This window comes from Marmota monax, unplaced genomic scaffold (genome assembly GCF_021218885.2).
Source record: "Marmota monax isolate L192 unplaced genomic scaffold, Marmota_monax_Labrador192_F-V1.1 WCK01_AAM20220418_F8-fsc00014, whole genome shotgun sequence".
In the NCBI taxonomy this organism is placed as follows: domain Eukaryota; kingdom Metazoa; phylum Chordata; class Mammalia; order Rodentia; family Sciuridae; genus Marmota; species Marmota monax.
The window spans coordinates 4,156,213-4,179,180 of NW_026695222.1; the positions used below are offsets into that span (position 1 = coordinate 4,156,213).

Here is a 22,968-nt window from a genome sequence, read left to right on the forward strand (position 1 = left end):
GATAAATATCAGCCATGCATATGACTGTGTGCTAAGTCTGAGTCCTCTTAGCAAATCAATAAGACTAGGAGTGGTTCTGGGAGCCCCTAATATACAGTCATTGTATCTAGAATGTTCCCCTAAAAACTCATGGTTTGAAAACATGATCCCTAACACAGTAGGTTTCAGAGATGGAGATTTTTAGCCAATGATTATCATTGTTACCTTGTCAGTGGATTAATCCATTTGATGGTTTTGTAAGTTGAATGGACCTACTGGTTAATAACTGTAGGCAGGTTGGTGTGACAGGAAAAAGTAGGACACTGGAGTCATAACTTGGGGGACTATATCTAGTCTCTGGCTGCTTACTCCTTCTATCTGTTTTCTGGATACCAGGAACTGAGCAGCTTTCCTTCACTATGTTTTTCTGCCACTATGTTCTGCCTCCACTGGCACCCAGAGCTATAGAGACAGACCTCTGAAACCCACTGAAACAGTTAGCCACAATATGTGCCATGTGACTTCACAGATCCTCCTTTCACCTTTGACTCTGAAATGAACTTAGGAATTGCTTTGTTTATAGAATCTATCAAAACCAATCCTGGGTGGCTTTTCCAAGCCTAGGTTTTAAAAGGCAATTCTTCTTTTCTCTCTCAGAACCCTAATACAACCATGACAATAATCCCATGCTACCCTGCTGAGAGATGAGAATCCAGGTGACCATCCTAGACTAGTCAATCTAGCCAACCCACAGCTGACTGCAGAACACAGGAGGGAGCACAGGCAAGACCAGAAGGAACACCCACCTGAGCCCAACACAAATTGTCAGCCCATAGTATCATGGCCAAGTAAATGGTTGGCGTTTGAAGTCACTGAGTGTTAGGGTGACTAGTCATGTAATGTAGGCTAACTTATACACTAATCTATTCAAAATTTCCGGTGAGTTTTAAGCAAAGAGTAGTGTTATTGCCAAGATGAAAATATCAGCCAATATCTGTTTGGGAAAGTCTACTCCACTTAAAGACTTACTGTGAAAATATTTTCTATATAAGTTTTCCTAATAATGACTTTGAGATGGTAAATGGAAATATTTAGACAATAGTTTCAGTGGAGTTGAATACAAAATAAATCTGGGGAATCTAGCTATCTAGTCAATGTTTAAAGATTGTGGAGCACTACATTGTCCAGTGAAGTACTATCATGTCATGACCTGTACAGCAGTTAATTCAAGTTCTGGATGAGGGGATATAAGGGCATGAAGCAAAGACAAACACACTCACAAACAGAGAAAAAGCTGGGGCTTGGTGGATCACTAAACCCTGGTAGGAAAATAGTGACCCATAACAAGCTCAGCAAGTTTATTATGTAGGTTGAATCATCAAAATGATTTATTGTGAGAAAGTTTCTTCAAAGCAAACACCACCAAGGTGTCAGAAATGAGCAGTGCAATTATAATTATCAACCTAATCCCATAGTTCCCTACCACTGGGCAGTTGGCATTTGAACACCAGCTCATTCCATGGCTGTTATAGAACCTCCTCTGGAACAGGGTGTCCTCATAGCAACTGGGCACTCTTAACTGACACTTCCACACATAGCGCTCCCAGAAGAGACATCACCTCTGTTGCTGGACAGCTCAAGGACCATAATTGAGACACTGAACCAATCAAGATGCTTCAGTTTCTTGCAAAAGGCAAGTCCTTTGACCTTAAATCTGATTTCTGTTTCCTCGGGTTTCTCTGTCTCACATATTGCCACACCTGATCCATCATGTCCATAATAGCTGAATATATATCATCTTTCCATGATATGCATACCACAAGTAGGCACACAGTTACTCTCCTCAAAATGAGTCTATCACAGTGTTATCCCACATCAATGGAAAGTACATGTTGAACTCTAAATACTCCAGTGATTTTTAACTTCTCTATGTACATATATAAATACATTGCAGTGAGTATCCATATCATATACAACAAAAACTGGTATCCTAATAGGAATACGATGGACTCCATATCTGTATAAATATGTAAAACTATACTGTCATGTATAACTAATGTGAAGAGATGAAGAATAAATGCTACTCATAAAACATAAATAAATGGGAAAGAGATGAAATTAACTTTATCTTTTTTCCCTCTTTCGTAGCAGGATTGAATCCATGGGCTCTTAACCAAGGAGCCACATCCAAGCCCTTTTTGGTTTTTGATACAGGGTGTCCCCAAGTTGTTTAGGACTTCCCTATCTTGTTGAGGCTAGCTTTGAATGTATGATCTCCCTGCCTCAGCCTTCCCAGCTGCTGGGATTACAGGGGTGAGCCACTGCACCCAGCCTTGAAATTAATTTTCATTACATATTTTACTTTAACCTTAATTATATAATTTCAACCAGTATTTAAAAATCAGTAGTAAATACAACCACAAAAAACCTCTACAGCATTGTTCCCGTCAGTTTTATTTGTAACTGCCAAGAACTAGAAACAACCAAAGTAATGTTTTTTAACCAAAGAAATATTATTTAGCAATAAAATAATGAAATATTTGAATAAAATAAATAAAAAATAAATAAAATGAATATAAAAACATGAAATATTATTTAGCAATAAAAAGGAATAAACTATTGATACATGCAATCACAGAGTGGATCTTAAGGGGATTATGCTAATTGGAAGAAAACAACCAATCTAAAAAGGCCTTACGATGTACACATATAACAATCTCAAAATTAAAATTTAGTAGAGAAAGAAAAAAGGTTATTGGTTATAAGCGTTGGGGATGCTGTAGTAAAAGGAGCAGATCTGACTATAAAGAGATAGCATGAGGGAAATCTTCACAGTGATGGAGCAGTTCTGCTTCTTGATTGTGCTGGTGGTTACACAAATATATACATGTGATGTATGTCACAGACCTATATGCACACATTGTACCAATGCCAGATTCCTTGTTTCAACATCATATAAGTAACCCTGGTGGGTATAATTTAAGGAAAAAGTACATATGCACATGCCGATACATTTTTTTTTTGAATTGTAGATTCACAGGAGGTTGCAAAGATAATATAAGGAGATTTATCTCTTTAATATTTTATTTTTCCTTTTCTAATAACAATATCTGACATTACTGAATGCTTATTCTGTGCCAGGCAGTGCTTTGTGTACTCACAAACATTAGTTCATCCAATATTACAATAAGCCTTTGACATAGATGCTACTTATTATCTTCCCTTCATGGATGTGACACCAAGCCATGAAGACATTAGATCAATTGCACCTGTGAGTGGCACAGCTAGGACTTGAACACTGAAACCTGACTCCAGGATTCACTGTGCTTGTCTCTGTCCCCTTTACTCCATAAGGACTCACACCCATCACTGCTTTGCCTACAGAGCTTTGTACGTAGTAAGTACTTAATAAACACCTTTGAAGGAGTAATGAAAAGAGGTGAGGGGCCAGCATGTTGGCACATGCTTGTAATCCCAGCCACTCAGAAGGCTGAGGCAGCAGGACTGCAAGTTGAAGGTCAGCCTGGGCAATGTAGCAAGATCCTGCCTGAAAATTGAAAAACATAGATAAAAAGGGTTAGGGGTATATCTCCGTAGTAGAGCACCAGTGGCTTCAATCCTCAGACCATAAAATAAATACATGAATAAAATTAAAAGGTTTAAGGCTCAGGTTACCTGTCTCTGAATCTGCACCAGATGAACCATATATTCAATTGGGTTTCTGAGAAATAGAGCTTGTTTCAGGGATTCAGACCCATGACTGTCCCATGCTGCTTATCTCACCATGTTAAAGCATCAAAAAATATAAAGTTTCAGAGAGACCAGAGGAATAGGGTTGGAGATAGGATGATAATAGGATGACTGTAGTCAATAATGATATATACTCTAAATTTTGAGTGAAATTCAAATGCCTCATTGTAAAATTGATAAACAATGTGATAGGCATTCTAATTAGCCTAAGTTTTACATTTCACAGTGTATATATGCAATAAAACATCACCTTCAACCCCATTAATATGTAGATGAGTATGACTTGTGAATCAAAAATAATTTATTTATAAGTCAATCTGGTTAAGCCACGAATTGGCTTTACCAAAGAAATATTTTGGAGAAAAGGCCGAGTGTCCCGCGGCAGGACAGAGCTTCCAATCACTCCTGCAAGGTAGGCGGGCCTGCGACCCACTGGCAGAAGAGGAGCAGCGACCTGCTGAGAGGCAGAGCCTCCCCCTCCCCCTGCACCGGCAAGGTAGAGGGAACTGTGACCACGCACAGAGCAGGCCCAGCGGCCTGCTGAGGGGCAGAGCCGCCCCCCACCCCTCGCGCCTGCCAGGTAGGGGAACTGTGACCACGGACAGAGCAGGCCCAGCGGCCTGCTGAGGGGCAGAGCCACCCCCCACCCCACGCCCCTGCCAGGTGACCACCGACAGAAAAGGCCCAGTGGCCCGCGGTGGGACAGAGCTTCCAATCACTCCTGCAAGGTAGGCGGACCTGCGACCCACCAGCAGAGGAGGAGCAGCGACCTGCTGAGAGGCAGAGCCGCCCCCTCCCCCTGCACCGGCAAGGTAGAGGGAACTGTGACCATGCACAGAGCAGGCCCAGCGGCCTGCTGAGGGGCAGAGCCGCCCCCCACCCCTCGCGACTGCCAGGTAGGGGAACTGTGACCACGGACAGAAAAGGCCCAGTGGCCCGCGGCGGGGCAGAGCTTCCAATCACTCCTGCAAGGTAGGCGGGCCTGCGACCCACCGGCAGAGGAGGAGCAGCGACCTGCTGAGAGGCAGAGTCGCCCCCTCCCCCTGCGCCGGCAAAGTAGAGGGAACTGTGACCACGCACAGAGCAGGCCCAGCGGCCTGCTGAGGGGCAGAGCCACCCCCCATCCCCCGCCCCTGCCAGGTGACCACCGACAGAAAAGGCCGAGTGTCCCGCGGCAGGACAGAGCTTCCAATCACTCCTGCAAGGTAGGCGGGCCTGCGACCCACTGGCAGAAGAGGAGCAGCGACCTGCTGAGAGGCAGAGCCGCCCCCTCCCCCTGCACCGGCAAGGTAGAGGGAACTGTGACCACGCACAGAGCAGGCCCAGCGGCCTGCTGAGGGGCAGAGCCGCCCCCCACCCCTCGCGCCTGCCAGGTAGGGGAACTGTGACCACGGACAGAGCAGGCCCAGCGGCGTGCTGAGGGGCAGAGCCACCCCCCACCCCACGCCCCTGCCAGGTGACCACCGACAGAAAAGGCCCAGTGGCCCGCGGTGGGACAGAGCTTCCAATCACTCCTGCAAGGTAGGCGGGCCTGCGACCCACCAGCAGAGGAGGAGCAGCGACCTGCTGAGAGGCAGAGCCGCCCCCTCCCCCTGCACCGGCAAGGTAGAGGGAACTGTGACCATGCACAGAGCAGGCCCAGCGGCCTGCTGAGGGGCAGAGCCGCCCCCCACCCCTCGCGACTGCCAGGTAGGGGAACTGTGACCACGGACAGAAAAGGCCCAGTGGCCCGCGGCGGGGCAGAGCTTCCAATCACTCCTGCAAGGTAGGCGGGCCTGCGACCCACCTGCAGAAGAGGAGCAGCGACCTGCTGAGAGGCAGAGCCGCCCCCTCCCCCTGCACCGGCAAGGTAGAGGGAACTGTGACCACGAACAGAGCAGGCCCAGCGGCCTGCTGAGGGGCAGAGCCACCCCCCACCCCCCGCCCCTGCCAGGTGACCACCGACAGAAAAGGCCCAGTGGCCCGCGGTGGGACAGAGCTTCCAATCACTCCTACAAGGTGGGCGGGCCTGCGACCCTCCTGCAGAAGAGGAGCAGCGACCTGCTGAGAGGCAGAGCCGCCCCCTCCCCCTGCGCCGGCAAAGTAGAGGGAACTGTGACCACGCACAGAGCAGGCCCAGTGGCCTGCTGAGGGGCAGAGCCGCCCCCCACCCCCCGTGCCTGCCAGGTAGGGGAACTGTGACCACGGACAGAAAAGGCCCAGTGGCCCGCGGTGGGACAGAGCTTCCAATCACTCCTGCAAGGTAGGCGGGCCTGCGACCCACCGGCAGAGGAGGAGCAGCGACCTGCTGAGAGGCAGAGTCGCCCCCTCCCCCTGCGCCGGCAAAGTAGAGGGAACTGTGACCACGCACAGAGCAGGCCCAGCGGCCTGCTGAGGGGCAGAGCCACCCCCCATCCCCCGCCCCTGCCAGGTGACCACCGACAGAAAAGGCCGAGTGTCCCGCGGCAGGACAGAGCTTCCAATCACTCCTGCAAGGTAGGCGGGCCTGCGACCCACTGGCAGAAGAGGAGCAGCGACCTGCTGAGAGGCAGAGCCGCCCCCTCCCCCTGCACCGGCAAGGTAGAGGGAACTGTGACCACGCACAGAGCAGGCCCAGCGGCCTGCTGAGGGGCAGAGCCGCCCCCCACCCCTCGCGCCTGCCAGGTAGGGGAACTGTGACCACGGACAGAGCAGGCCCAGCGGCGTGCTGAGGGGCAGAGCCACCCCCCACCCCACGCCCCTGCCAGGTGACCACCGACAGAAAAGGCCCAGTGGCCCGCGGTGGGACAGAGCTTCCAATCACTCCTGCAAGGTAGGCGGGCCTGCGACCCACCAGCAGAGGAGGAGCAGCGACCTGCTGAGAGGCAGAGCCGCCCCCTCCCCCTGCACCGGCAAGGTAGAGGGAACTGTGACCATGCACAGAGCAGGCCCAGCGGCCTGCTGAGGGGCAGAGCCGCCCCCCACCCCTCGCGACTGCCAGGTAGGGGAACTGTGACCACGGACAGAAAAGGCCCAGTGGCCCGCGGCGGGGCAGAGCTTCCAATCACTCCTGCAAGGTAGGCGGGCCTGCGACCCACCTGCAGAAGAGGAGCAGCGACCTGCTGAGAGGCAGAGCCGCCCCCTCCCCCTGCACCGGCAAGGTAGAGGGAACTGTGACCACGAACAGAGCAGGCCCAGCGGCCTGCTGAGGGGCAGAGCCACCCCCCACCCCACGCCCCTGCCAGGTGACCACCGACAGAAAAGGCCCAGTGGCCCGCGGTGGGACAGAGCTTCCAATCACTCCTACAAGGTGGGCGGGCCTGCGACCCACCGGCAGAGGAGGAGCAGCGACCTGCTGAGAGGCAGAGTCGCCCCCTCCCCCTGCGCCGGCAAAGTAGAGGGAACTGTGACCACGCACAGAGCAGGCCCAGCGGCCTGCTGAGGGGCAGAGCCGCCCCCCACCCCCCGCGCCTGCCAGGTAGGGGAACTGTGACCACGGACAGAAAAGGCCCAGTGGCCCGCGGCGGGACAGAGCTTCCAATCACTCCTGCAAGGTAGGCGGGCCTGCGACCCACCGGCAGAGGAGGAGCAGCGACCTGCTGAGAGGCAGAGTCGCCCCCTCCCCCTGCGCCGGCAAAGTAGAGGGAACTGTGACCACGCACAGAGCAGGCCCAGCGGCCTGCTGAGGGGCAGAGCCACCCCCCATCCCCCGCCCCTGCCAGGTGACCACCGACAGAAAAGGCCGAGTGTCCCGCGGCAGGACAGAGCTTCCAATCACTCCTGCAAGGTAGGCGGGCCTGCGACCCACTGGCAGAAGAGGAGCAGCGACCTGCTGAGAGGCAGAGCCGCCCCCTCCCCCTGCACCGGCAAGGTAGAGGGAACTGTGACCACGCACAGAGCAGGCCCAGCGGCCTGCTGAGGGGCAGAGCCGCCCCCCACCCCTCGCGCCTGCCAGGTAGGGGAACTGTGACCACGGACAGAGCAGGCCCAGCGGCCTGCTGAGGGGCAGAGCCACCCCCCACCCCACGCCCCTGCCAGGTGACCACCGACAGAAAAGGCCCAGTGGCCCGCGGTGGGACAGAGCTTCCAATCACTCCTGCAAGGTAGGCAGGCCTGCGACCCACCTGCAGAAGAGGAGCAGCGGCCTGCTGAGAGGCAGATCCGCCACCTCCCCCTGCACCGGCAAGGTAGAGGGAACTGTGACCACGCACAGAGCAGGCCCAGGGGCCTGCTGGGGGGCAGAGCCGCCCCCCACCCCCCGCGCCTGCCAGGTAGGTGGAACTGTGACCACCATCAGAACAGGCCAGACCTGCAACCGAGAGACAGAACAGGCCCAGTGGCCTGAGGAAGGGTAGAGCCGCCCCCCCTCCCCCCCGCACCTGCAAGGTAGGTGGACCTGCGACCCACTGGCAGTACAGCCCCAGAGGCCTGCAGAGGGGCAGTGCCGCTGCCTGCACCTGCAAAGTAGACAGAACTGTGACCACCCACAGAACAAGCCTAGCGGCCCGCAGTGGGACAGAGCCGCCGCCCGCGCCTGCGAGGGAGACTTTGCAACTATACAAGACCAATATAAATATATAGGGGGAAAATTCAATAACACAACAGTTTCACTAAGTAGAAAGGAACGCAAACAGTATGAAGAGACAAGGAAAGAAAGGACCACAAGCAATGCAGGTCAACTCAACATTAGAAGAGGTAATAGCTGCAGCAGATGGAATGTCAGATAAAGAATTCAGGATATACATGCTTCAGATGATCTGGAGTCTCAAGGAAGACATCAGACAGCAAAATCAGACAATGAAAGATCACTTCAACAATGAATTACATAAACAAATCCAAGAAGCAAAAGATCAACTACACAGGGAAATAGAGGTTATAAAAAACAAACAAACAGAAATCCTAGAAATGCAGGAAGCAATAAGCCAGCTTAAAAACTCAATTGAGAATACTACCAGCAGAGTAGAACACTTAGAAGACAGAACATCAGACAATGAAGATAAAGTATTTCAACTTGAAAAGAACATAGACAGCTCAGCAAGACTGTTAAGAAACCATGAGCAGAACATCCAAGAAATATGGGATAACATCAAGAGACCAAATTTAAGAGTCATTGGGATACAGGAAGGGACAGAGTTTCAAACCAAAGGATTGAGCAATCTATTCAATGAAATAATACGAGAAAACTTCCCAGACTTGAAGAATGAGACAGAACCCCAAATCCTAGAAGCCTACAGGACGCCGAATGTGCAAAATCATAAGAGACCCACACCTAGACACATTATAATGAAGATGCCCAACATACAGAATAAGGAGAGAATTTTAAAAGCTACAAGAGAAAGTAAGCAGATCACATTTAGGGGTAAGCCAATCAGGATAACAGCTGATCTTTCAACACAGACTCTGAAAGCTAGAAGATCCTGGAATAACATATTTCAAACACTGAAAGAAAATGGGTTCCAACCAAGAATTGTGTTTCCAGCGAAATTAAGCTTCAGGATGGAAGATGAAATTAAAACCTTCCACGATAAACAAAAGTTAAAAGAATTTGCAGCTAGAAAACCATCTCTTCAAAACATCCTTGGCAAAACATTACAGGAAGAGGAAATGGAAAATAACAATGAAAACCAACAGTGGGAGGTAGGACACTAAAGGGGGGAAAATAATCAAAGAGGAAAACAAACCATGTTTAGTAACATAAATAAACAAATATGGCTGGAAGAACAACCCATATCTCAATAATAACCCTAAATGTTAATGGCTTAAACTCACCAATCAAGAGACACAGGCTAGTAGAATGGGTCACAAAACAAGACCCAACAATATGCTGCCTACAGGAGACGCATTTGATAGGAAAAGACATACATAGGCTGAAGGTGAAAGGTTGGGAAAAATCATATCACTCATATGGACTTCGGAAACAAGCAGGAGTATCCATACTCATATCAAATAAAATAGATTTCAAGCCAAAGTTAATCAAAAGGGATAAAGAGGGATACTACATACTGCTCAAGGGAACCATACACCAACAAGACATAACAATCATAAATATATATGCCCCAAACAATGGTGCAGCTATGTTCATCAAACAAACTCTTCTCAAGTTCAAGAGTCTAATAGACCACCATACAATAATCATGGGAGACTTCAACACACCTCTATCACCACTGGACAGATCTTCCAAACAAAAGTTGAATAAGGAAACTATAGAACTCAATAACACAATTAATAACCTAGACTTAATTGACATATATAGAGTATACCACCCAACATCAAGCAGTTACACTTTTTTCTCAGCAGCACATGGATCCTTCTCAAAAATAGATCATATATTATGTCACAGGGAAACTCTTAGACAATATAAAGGAGTAGAGATAATACCATGCATCCTATCTGATCATAATGGAATGGAACTGAAAATCAACGATAAAAGAAGGAAGGGAAAAGAATACATCACTTGGAGAATGAACAATAGGTTACTGAATGATCAATGGGTTATAGAAGACATCAAGGAAGAAATTAAAAAATTCTTAGAGATTAATGAAAACACAGACACAACATATCGGAATCTATGGGACACATTGAAAGCAGTTCTAAGAGGAAAATTCATTGCTTGGAGTTCATTCCTTAAAAAAAGAAAAAACCAACAAATAAATGATCTCATACTTCATCTCAAAATCCTAGAAAAAGAAGAGCAAAACAACAGCAAAAGAAGTAGAAGGCAAGAAATAATTAAAATCAGAGCTGAAATTAATGAAATCGAAACAAAAGAAACAATTGAAAAAATTGACAAAACTAAAAGTTGGTTCTTTGAAAAAATAAACAAAATCGACAGACCCTTAGCCATGCTAGCGAAGAGAAGAAGAGAGAGAACTCAAATTACTAACATACGGGATGAAAGAGGCAATATCACAACAGACACTTCAGAAATACAGAAGATAATCAAAAATTATTTTGAATCCTTATACTCCAATAAATTAGAAGATAGTGAAGGCATAGATAAATTTCTTAAGTCATATGATCTGCCCAGATTGAGTCAGGAGGATATAGACAACCTAAACAGACCAATATCAATTGAGGAAATAGAAGAAACCATCAATAGACTACCAACTAAGAAAAGCCCAGGACCAGATGGGTATACAGCAGAGTTTTACAAAACCTTTAAAGAGGAACTAATACCAATACTTTTCAAGCTACTTCGGGAAATAGAAAAAGAGGGAGAACTTCCAAATTCATTCTACGAGGCCAACATCACCCTGATACCTAAACCAGACAAAGACACTTCAAAGAAAGAAAACTACAGACCAATATCTCTAATGAACCTAGATGCAAAAATCCTCAATAAAATTCTGGCCACTCGGATACAAAAACTTATCAAAAAAATTGTGCACCATGATCAAGTAGGATTCATCCCTGGGATGCAAGGCTGGTTCAATATACGGAAATCAATAAATGTTATTCACCACATCAATAGACTTAAAAATAAGAATCATATGATCATCTCGATAGATGCGGAAAAAGCATTTGACAAAGTACAGCATCCCTTTATGTTCAAAACTCTAGAAAAACTAGGGATAACAGGAACATACCTCAATATTGTAAAAGCAATCTATGCTAAGCCTCAGGCTAGCATCATTCTGAATGGAGAAAAATTGAAGGCATTCCCTCTAAAATCTGGAACAAGACAGGGATGCCCTCTCTCTCCACTTCTGTTCAACATAGTTCTTGAAACACTGGCCAGAGCAATTAGACAGACGAAAGAAATTAAAGGCATCAAAATAGGAAAAGAAGAACTTAAATTATCACTATTTGCAGATGACATGATTCTATACCTAGCAGACCCAAAAGGGTCTACAAAGAAACTATTAGAGCTAATAAATGAATTCAGCAAAGTGGCAGGATATAAAATCAACACGCATAAATCAAAGGCATTCCTGTATATCAGCGACAAATCCTCTGAAATGGAAATGAGGACAACCACTCCATTCACAATATCTTCAAAAAAAATAAAATACTTGGGAATCAACCTAACAAAAGAGGTGAAAGACTTATACAATGAAAACTACAGAACCCTAAAGAGAGAAATAGAAGAAGATCTTAGAAGATGGAAAAATATACCCTGTTCATGGATAGGCAGAACTAACATCATCAAAATGGCGATATTACCAAAAGTTCTCTACAGGTTTAATGCAATGCCAATCAAAATCCCAACGGCATTTCTTGTAGAAATAGAGAAAGCAATCATGAAATTCATATGGAAAAACAAAAGACCCAGAATAGCAAAAACAATGCTAAGCAGGAAGGGTGAATCAGGCGGTATAGCGATACCAGACTTCAAACTATACTACAGAGCAATAGTAACAAAAACAGCATGGTACTGGTACCAAAACAGGCGGGTGGACCAATGGTACAGAATAGAGGACACAGAAATCAATCCACAAAACTACAACTACCTTATATTTGATAAAGGGGCTAAAAGCATGCAATGGAGGAAGGATAGCATCTTCAACAAATGGTGCTGGGAAAACTGGAAATCCATATGCAACAAAATGAAACTGAATCCCTTTCTCTCGCCATGCACAAAAGTGAATTCAAAATGGATCAAGGAGCTTGATATCAAATCAGAGACACGCCGTCTGATAGAAGAAAAAGTTGGCTACGATCTACATACTGTGGGGTCGGGCTCCAAATTCCTCAATAGGACACCCATAGCACAAAAGTTAATAACTAGAATCAACAAATGGGACTTACTCAAACTAAAAAGTTTTTTCTCAGCAAAAGAAACAATAAGAGAGGTAAATAGAGAGCCTACATCCTGGGAACAAATCTTTACTCCTCACACTTCAGATAGAGCCCTAATATCCAGAGTATACAAAGAACTCAAAAAATTAGACAATAAGAGAACAAACAACCCAATCAACAAATGGGCCAAGGACCTGAACAGACACTTCTCAGAGGAGGACATACAATCAATCAACAAGTACATGAAAAAATGCTCACCATCTCTAGCAGTCAGAGAAATGCAAATCAAAACCACCCTAAGATACCATCTCACTCCAGTTAGATTGGCAGCCATTATGAAGTCAAACAACAACAAGTGCTGGCGAGGATGTGGGGAAAAGGGTACACTTGTACATTGCTGGTGGGACTGCAAATTGGTGCAGCCAATTTGGAAAGCAGTATGGAGATTTCTTGGAAAGCTGGGAATGGAGCCACCATTTGACCCAGCTATTCCCCTTCTTGGTCTATTCCCTAAAGACCTAAAAAGAGCATGCTACAGGGACACTGCTACATCTATGTTCATAGCAGCACAATTCACAATAGCTAGACTGTGGAACCAACCTAGATGCCCTTCAATGGATGAATGGATAAAAAAAATGTGGCATTTATACACAATGGAGTATTACTCTGCATTAAAAAATGACAAAATCATAGAATTTACAGGGAAATGGATGGCATTAGAGCAGATTATGCTAAGTGAAGCTAGCCAATCCCTAAAAAACAAATGCCAAATGTCTTCTTTGATATAAGGAGAGTAACTAAGAACAGAGTAGGGTCGAAGAGCAGGAGAAGAAGATTAACATTAAACAGGGATGAGAGGTGGGAGGGAAAGGGAGAGAGAAGGGAAAATGCATGGAAATGGAAGGAGACCCTCAGAGTTATATAAAAGTACATACAAGAGGAAGTGAGGGGAAGGGGAAAAATAATATAAGGGGGACAAACGAATGTCAGTAGAGGGAGCAGAGAGAGAAGAGGGGAGGGGAGGGGAGGGGAGGGGAGGGGAGGGGAGGGGAGGGGGGATAGTAGAGGATAGGAAAGGCAGCAGAATACAACAGACACTAGTATGGCAATATGTAAATCAATGGATGTGTAACTGATGTGATTCTGCAATCTGTATATGGGGTAAAAATGGGAGCTCATAACCCACTTGAATCAAATTGTGAAATATGATATATCAAGAACTATGTAATGTTTTGAACAGCCAACAATAAAAAATTAAAAAAAATAAAAAAAAAAAAAAAAAAAAAGAAATATTTTGTCCCAATAAATATTTATTCCACACATATTTATTGATCACCTGCCCTTTGCCAGACACAGATAAGGTGGACATCAATTTAAGGGGCTAATGAATTGCCAGGGAAGACCAAGTTTGCTTTTCAACAATATTGGAAGAAAAGATAAATGACCTAGGTTTTCTGAACATCGCCTTGCCAGAATTAATGTGTGTGTATGTGTGTGCGTGTGTGTGTGTGTGTAAAATCTCTTCCCAAATTCCTATGTTAAAATCCTAAACATCAAGAACTCAGAATTGAGGTTTTTTGGGGACATGGAGACTAAAAAGTATATTTCAGTTAAAATGAAGTTATTATTGTGGCCCCTAATATGGATGGTGTCCTTACTAGAAAAGGAACTGGAACATTATCCCATACCAAGGGTAGTCACTGTGAAGACACAGGGAGAACATGGCATCTACAAAACAAGGCAAGAAGTCTTAGATAAAACCTACCCAGCTTATACCTCAATATAGACTTCTAGCCTCCAGAAATATGAGAACAAAATTGTCCTGAAAGCTGTATACTCCCTGGGACTTTCTTAAGATATCCTTTTTACCTAGTATTTCCATATCTGACAATCCAGGCTATTGCCTATATTTCTACAGAATGACATGTGCCCTGGGAGTCTTGCTGGAGTGTGTTTTTAAGAGTTAAAAAGAAATAAATTTAAATGTTATTCAATTAAGGAATCAGTAGATGAATTATAGTACATTCCATCTTATGAAATGTTATAGAGATTATTTTTCAAAAGCAAGATGATACCATGTGTACTGACTGATATGATAATCTAACTAATATTTGCTTTCTTGGTTTGTTGTTGTTGTTTGTTTGTTTAAACATAACAGGCAAAATAGTTAAATGACACAAAAAACAAATCCCACACAGTGTCCATAAGGTGATCATATTCATGTATGAAAATTCAAGGTGTGTGAAGGCAGGAAAAATAAACATAAAAAAAACTCCAGTCTTGGGATTTTGTGATGGAAACAGCATAGCAGTTGATGTTATTTTTTTTCTGTATTGTTTAACTGTTCTGTATTGTATGCTTCTGTTAACTGTCCACAACTGGCATTACCTCATACATTACTTCTGTAGGATTTGAAGTAATCTCTTTTTCTGTAGCACAATAGTTATACAAGGGCTGTAGTGCAACAGAAGAAGAAAGGTCTGCTGAGATTCACAGGTAGCCTTCCTGAAGTGACACTTAATCTGAGACCAGATTGGAGACATAGGGGCAGAGCTGAGATGAGGTGGGGAGACTGAGAAAGAGGGAGGTAGAAGGTAGAGGGAATAGGGTGTGGCTTTAAAGTAAAGAAGGTTAGTAAGTTATGATAATAATGAGAAGGGTTTTAGGCAACACATTTAGAAATGTATCAACAACTGGACCTCAGAAAGCCTTGGGAGCTCAGATAAGGATTTCAGTTTTGTGGTTAGGTCAATGGGAAATCATAGAAAAGGGTTAGGAGAAACAGTATGACACAGGTTACATTTTAGGAAGATTGGTGGAGAACCCTTTGGAAGGGGACAAGTTTAGTAACTCAGATGAGTTTGTAGTAGTTGGGGGAGAAATGATGGTGGCACAGATAGTCTAGTGACAGTGGTGTGTGCAGTAGGCAAAATCATGTCCCCATGTATGTCCATATCCTAATCCTGGTAGCTGTGGATGTGTCACATGAATTGCAAAGGGGAACTGAGGCTGCAGATGAAACTGCCATTGCTAAAAAGTTGTCAATAAAATTGGGAGATAATCCAGTTAAGCCCTATAAAATCACAAGTATCCTTAAAAGCAGAAGAGAAGAGACACAGGAAAACGCATGAGATGGAAAAAGAGGCAGACAGGTGCAATGTTGCTGGCTTTGAATTCACAGTCAGATTCTAAGAGCCAAGGGCCACAAGTGACCACTGGAAGTTGAAAAAGGCAAAGATGTGGATTTACCCCTAGGTCCTCCAGAAAGGGACACAACCTGCAAACACCTGATTGCCACCCAGTGAGACTCATTTCAGACACTTGACCTCCATAACTATGAGATAAGTTAGTCTAATCTGCTAAATTTATGGTAATTTGTTACAGCAGCAGAAAGAAGCTAATTCAGTGGGACCGCCATGAGATGTGCAGATGTAGTAAACATTGGTGGAATGAATAGGAATTGGTGATTATTGGATGTGCAGGATGAGTGAGGTGGAAAAATCAAAGTGGACTCCCAAAATTGGATTCAGCAACTTGATAGGTTGTGATATCTGTTAATATATATGTAAAAGAACAGGTAGAGCAAGTAGGAAAAACCAAGATTTGAGTTTGGAGATGAAACTGCAAAAATACAGAGTTGGAGAGAAGTCTGGAGTATTTCTCTGTATTTTGGATCATTGGTTTAAGGAAGAAATAAGCTAATGGTGTTATGATTTTCTGGATTATAAGCATGGATGTTAAATCACAAGGATCTTCTTTTATTCTCTGTGAGGAGTTGTCCAGCTCCCTGTAATGTTTTTTTTTTTAATTTTAAATACTTTTATTTATTTGTTCTTTTTAGTTATACATAAATGTATTTGGCTATATTATACATACATGGAGTATAACTACCCATTCTTCTGGTTGTACATAGTGTAGAATTACATTGGTTGTGTATTCATATATGCACATAGGATAATAATGTCCGATTCATTCTTTCCTGTTCCCATTCCCCCTCCCTTCCCTTCATTCCCTTTTGTCTAATCCAAAGTACTTATTCTGCCCCCCCACACACACACCATTGTGAGTTAGCATACACATATCAGAGAGAACATTCAGCCTTTGGTTTTTGTAGAATTGGCTTATTTCACTTAGCATGATCTCTAGTCTTACCAGCTCAGCAATGCAATTTGTAATGTCCTAAAAGGGGTCTTTTACAAAAGACCCAAAATCTCATAGTTAGCTTTATTAACACCCATCATTCTCTCCCACAAGATTCCATAGGAAAGGCAGGATGGTGTCTCTGGCAGAGAAGGTAAGTACAGTGCAGTGATAACACTGCTCCATAATTAAAAGCATATGCTTTGAGGTTTTGAGGTTCAGTTCTGCCATTCTCTCATCTGGACTCTGAGCATCCATTTCCTTTTCTGTAAAATTCCTCTCTACAATTCTCTCATTTAAAAGCAGGGAAATGTTAGTTCTTTGATAGTTGCCTTCTTATAGTCTTGCTTGAATGGCACAGCAACCACTGGGAAATTCACAACAAGGAAGGGAATAGCAAGACATTTCTGTTCTGGTTCTAAAAATCTTTGGTATAGCATTTTCAGTGCTTGTCCAGATAGGAACACATACAGAACATTTTTCAAATAATTTTTTCTGAAATAATTCCTATTTTTCTTTTCAAAATGATCATAACTAAAATGTCAAGTAGACTTAGCAACAAATAGCCAAATTATATTTGAGAGTATATTTTATGTTCACTAAATAAAACCAAGGGATGTCATGTAGAGTCTCTAATTAGGTACAATTTTCTGTCACTGAAAACATTGCAGGCCTTCAACCAACCAGAGAGTAGTATCAGAATCAAGACTCCTTTGAGTTAAGGCAATTATGTGATAGCTAATATAGTTGCCCAGATTGGACATACTTGAAATTTCAGAGCAGCTAAAATTGAAAAAGAAAAATGATGAGCATCTGGAGCTGCAAGGTATGAGATGATAGTCAGATGTTTGCCTTAGCTTTTTTCTAAACAACAATGGTTTAAAGCAACAAGCATTTATTTATGTCCTGATTCTGGAAATTGGTACCTGTGTGTCCAGCTCAGTTTGGTAGTTTTGCTGCTGGTTTTGACAGGGACTTGCTCATGTGAATAGTTGCAGGTCAACTGGACAACTAGGCTTCTGGGGCTTGGCCGGTTGTGGCTGGGATGACAAATAGCTAGGAACCATGGCATCTTTATTTTAGCAGGAAAGCCTGCTCTTATCCTCATGTGGGCTACAAACTCCAAGAGCAGCAAGAGGGCAAACCTTAATGTGCCTACCCATTCACATTTCCTTTTGTCCCATTGGCTACAGCAAATTGTATTTCCCAGAGTCAGTGTGAGAGAGGCCTATTCAAGAGCATGGACTTTGTGGATCTTTTCTTCAATTGTGGATCTTTTCCTCCCCTGGGTTTTTGTAGTTCTTTATACCTTGGCCTAATTGTACCTAGATGTTAAGATCATCTAAGCTATGTTTATAAGTTTTCTTGGTATATAGTACTTAATCTTTTTTAAACTTAAGTTTTTCAAGAGAGAAAATACATCAGAGTATTTTGAGCTCATATCATCTTCATTAGTTTCCCAAATTAGTCTGAAGTAGCAACCAGGATGAATGGGATGGGTTTCTACAGAGTCGGGGAATTCAAGGCTATGAATGGTCTGTGATCACTGGTAAGAAAATATTTATCCAGGCAGAGGATAGATAAAACTGGAAGGCAGAAGGAAAACACTGCCTGAAAAACAACAGCAAATGATAAAAAGAAATTGACACCATAATGGAGAACAAAGGAAGGTAGAATATTGAGAAAGAGGAAATGAAGGGAGATGTTAATGTGCATGAACCTCTAATACTGCATAAACATATTGGGTGATTTGGGTCTGTCATCTAATATTTTTATGTTTGGATACATGCATAAACATACAGGGATACTGTATGTTTGGATACATGGATACTGCATAAACATACTGGGTGATTTGGGTCGGTCATCCAATATTTCTGGAGCCCTTCAATAGGGCAGACATTAGCAAACAGTAATGAATAAGTAGACAGCTTCCTTTCTAGGACCCTACATACTAAGAGAGAAAACAGACGCTGAACACACTGTCACATTTCATTATTCACAGTTGGATGAATGTCATGAAGAATATGTATATAGAACAGTGAGAATGTATAACGCACGTATTCCAATTTAAGAGCTGAGGTAAGGCTTCAGCAGCAAAGCAACTCTTAAGCCAAAACATCATCTTTTATAAAGTCCACAACACTGTGTAGAGGATTCCCAACAGGATCATGATTATCCTACTCACAGACAGTAGATTCAGAGAGGGAAAAGCCACTACTCAAAATCACAGCTGATAGGTGACCAACCCACCATTCAAACCCGAGTTCTCTTACATTTTCTCAATACCACAAAGCCTAACATACCCCTTTTACTTATTTTCTAGAGATATTCTAGTCACTGGATATATTTTACATAGATAAACTGTATTGTTTTAAATAAAATACATTGTACAAAATTCTAAATACAATATGCAACGAAAAGTGAATCTTCCTCCCTGGCTTATGCCCTGAATTCTCTTCTCTACAATGACAGTCAAATTTCTTGTGTATTTCCCAGAGGTATATAATTAGTTCTTGTGGCACATACTTTGTTCCAGGTGTTTTCTAAGTGTTTGACAAATGCTTACCTGTTCAGTTCTCTAACAATAACTATATGGTAAATGTTATTATTAGCCTATTTTTCATCCATATATATTCTGTTTTTGGATTTTAGGTGCATACCAAACTTTGAGATGCTTCTCCTGGCATACTGTTCAGCTTTTGCTGAACAAGGTATTTTGATAATACCTTGAGAACAAGCAAGTCTAAAATTTTAGTGGCTGACTTACAGACATGCATTTCTCACCTGGGAGTCAGCTGTGGCTGAACAGTGGATCATTTGGGCTTGCCTGGTCTTCACTCTGAATTTGGTTTGTGTCCACTTCATACATCTCTTCTTCTAAGGCTGAGGCTGAAGAAGCATCATCTGCTGCAGAGCATCATCTTAAGTGGCTGGAACACATGGGGGAAAGTGAGAAACACACCAGCACCCAAACTGGTTTATTGATTCTTTGATCAGTAGTCTATTGTTCAAAGCAGGTTACAGGCCAAATCCAAAGTCAGTGGTGCAGGGAACTATATATGGAGAGTCTGAGGAGAGAACAAAAAAATTGAATGAAATGAATCCGTAGACCCTGACAATCCCTAACTTTTATCTTTTGCAGCTGGTATCTAGAGGTATGACTGAAAAAAATGTAATTGTGGATGAAGTAAAAGTAACTCTTTCAGGTCTTTTGTTGGCAAAATATAAACAGCTGCCTCTATTCTCTTTGTATTTCCCAGGTTGTTGCATCATGTTTGGGAAGAAAAAGAAAAAGATTGAAATATCTGGCCCATCCAACTTTGAACACAGGGTTCATACAGGGTTTGATCCACAAGAGCAGAAATTTACTGGCCTTCCCCAGCAGTGGCATAGCCTGTTAGCAGACACAGCCAACAGGCCGAAGCCCATGGTGGACCCTTCCTGCATTACACCCATACAGCTGGCTCCCATGAAGGTATGGCAAGGATCTGTCTCTAGGTTGGCTTAAGCATGCTCTTATTTGATACACTGAACTGTCCTCACAGGAATGTTATAAAATACCTAAGCCACGCATTTTTTAAACACCCACAAATTAGCCACAATTATTCTTCAGGGGTTGAAATAGTCACCATTTATGATATATTGGAGCACAAAGAAAGGAAACTTAGCTTTCAGATGTGCGTTATATTAAAAATCAGAATATAAAATTCAATCACTAAAAAAAAGGAAATTTTCATTTCCTCTTTAAATGGTAGTTTTAAGTCTATGGTGAAGAACATTATTCACCCCCTCTGATTAATTTTGGAAATAGCCTCCAATCAAATATTACATTAGACTAACTTTAGTTGTCTTCCATTTGCTCTCAAAATATTTAAACATTTTAACAATAAATTTAATATGATTTAAATTTTAAGATTTAAAAGATATATATTTATAAATATATGTACACATTCATATGTGCACATGTATATTTTATATAAGCAAATATATGCACAAGCATAGATCTTCATACAAGAATACATATATATCTTCACATCTATCTTTATTAACCAAGAGAAAGCTATTTCAAACAATAGCTAAAAACATTGAGTCATAGGATAGGATATAATTTACCTTAAATAGCTAGTAGATTTGGGGCAAGGAACAATAATTGCATTAAAACAGAATACAGACCCATACATTTCAGGTATGTCAAATTGCTACAAAGAAAATTCAGGGATTGCTGCTTCCTTCTGTGCTTTTGAATGGTAAGAATTCCGTAGACTATTAGGCAGTTGATCAGAAGCTGTCTGTGGGAATTAAATATCATTGAAGTCTATCAGCATATTATCTAATATATCATTCATGTTTTCTAATCCAGAAAAAAAAACACAATTCAGATTTTCCTCAACAAGGACAGAAGAAGGAACACTTTTGATAAATTATAGGAAATGTTTCTATCACCTGAGCTATCCAAATGAGAATTATGCTTCCATTATTATGCCTGGTCTTGGTAATTCTACTCTGCTATGGGTATGTGAGTCTCATTTACAAGGTCAGTACTTACTGAGTCTTATAATCTGCATTCTATGAGTTTAATTTTCTGATAGGATTTTTAAAGTTTTTGGAGAAGCTATTATAATCTTAAGCACAAAAAAGGTGAATATCTGAGAAAATAAATTTCCAACAGGTATAAGTTGATACTTAAAAGAAACTGAAAAATTAACCAACTCTACTAATTAACACTAGAAAATATTCTGTAATTGAACATGATTTTCTCCCTAAAAGAAGGCTAAAACTTCTCTCTAACAACCAAATAACAGGACGGATCATATCTGAAAGGTTGGTATTATAAAGTTTTAGGTTTTTAAATTATTTATTTATTCTAATTTGTTATACATGAGGGCAGAATGCAATTCATTTCATATCACACGTATAGAGTACAATTTTTCAGGTCACTGATTACACAAAGTATTTTCACACCATTTGTGCCTTCATACATGTACTTAGGGTAATGATATTTATCTCATTCCACCATCATTCCTACCTACCCTTTTGGCTTCTCCCTTCTCCTCCCTCCCCTTGCCCTATCTAAAGTTCCTCCGTTCCTCCCATGCTCCCTTTCCATCGCCATTATGAGTCAGCATCCTTATATCAAAGAAAACATTCAGCCTTTGGTTTGGGGGGATTGGCTTACTTCATTTAGCATTATATTCTCCAACTCCATCCATTTACCTGCAAATGCCATGATTTTATTCTCTTTTAATGCTGAGTAATATTCCATTGTGTATATATACCAAAGTTTCCCTACCCATTATCTACTGAAGGGCATCTGGCTTGGTTCCACAATTTAGCTATTATGAATTGTGCTGGCATAAACATTGATGTGGCTGTGTCCCTGTAGTATGCTCTTTTTAAATCCTTTGGGTATGAATGGAGGAGTGGGATAGCTGGGTCAAATGGTCTATTCCCAGATTTCCAAGGAATCTCCATACTGCTTTCCATATTGACTGCACTGATTTGCAGACCCACCAGCATTGTATGAGTGTGCCTTTTCCCCCACATCCTCACCAACACTTATTGTTGTTGGTATTCTTGATAACTGCCATTCTGATTGGAGTGAGATGAAATCTTAGAGAAGTTTTGATTTGTATTTCTTAACATCCAAAGTTTTTAATATAACCCACAAAATGGAATGGAGAGTATGTCTAGAGAAGTCCTCTCCTCTTGATCATCATGATGAAAGGGAAATTCAAAGTGAAACTAAGTCTTATTTCCTTACCCTCGAATACTATTATCAATATCACTGGATGAGGAACATTCTAGAAAGGAGGCAGGGTCATAGAGAAGTATCCTAGCTGAAGATCCAGGAATGTGCTGTCTTGTTAAAAGTATGTTTATTACTGAGCAAGCACCAAGTTTCACCTATTTCATCATGATTTTCTACTTGCCCTTGGTGTTAGCTGGTCTTGTCTGGCAGTGGAGAAGCAGGCTTCCATCTCAGTGGTAACCCACCATGCTCAATGGGAATAGGAAAACACTGTAGATAACTTTTTTCATGGCTTTGCTCATTATCCTTTGCTCTCTGGTAGAATTTAGCATTCTCCCACTGGAATTTGGATAGAATTTACAGTCTCAATGGAATTTGGAGCAATATTTCTCTATTATAGCACTCCAGGGTCCTGTGATACTGTGATTCTCTTATTCATTTTAATGGCCTTTCTAGCCCCGATGCAAACGTGTGAAGTTTCAGTGTATGAAATGGGAATATTTGCTACAGTCATTTCAATATTTAACTGGTTATGACTGGAAAATACACCTTGACTATAGAAAAAGCCCTGGATTTCTGCAAATGGAACCTCAGGCATAATTTTACCACAAAGAAAACCAGTAAGTAGACTTTGGAAGATGGCGGCGAGGGGA

At 42.9% G+C, this 22,968-nt stretch overlaps 1 protein-coding gene across 2 annotated transcripts in view; it reads left to right on the top strand.

The window, feature by feature from the left end:
* The window catches only part of Pak5 (p21 (RAC1) activated kinase 5), a 319,415-nt gene that overhangs the window by 183,596 nt on the left and 112,851 nt on the right, over positions 1-22,968 (top strand). Inside the window, exons 1-2 of one of the 2 annotated variants that reach the window (XM_058575398.1) lie at positions 19,905-20,041; positions 20,927-21,100. In XM_058575398.1, coding sequence (XP_058431381.1) covers positions 21,023-21,100 — 78 coding nt within the window. In that variant the 5' untranslated portion in view covers positions 19,905-20,041; positions 20,927-21,022. Of the gene's footprint in view, positions 1-19,826; positions 20,042-20,926; positions 21,101-22,968 lie in introns of those variants that run through there. The other variant, XM_058575397.1, reaches the window with a different exon arrangement.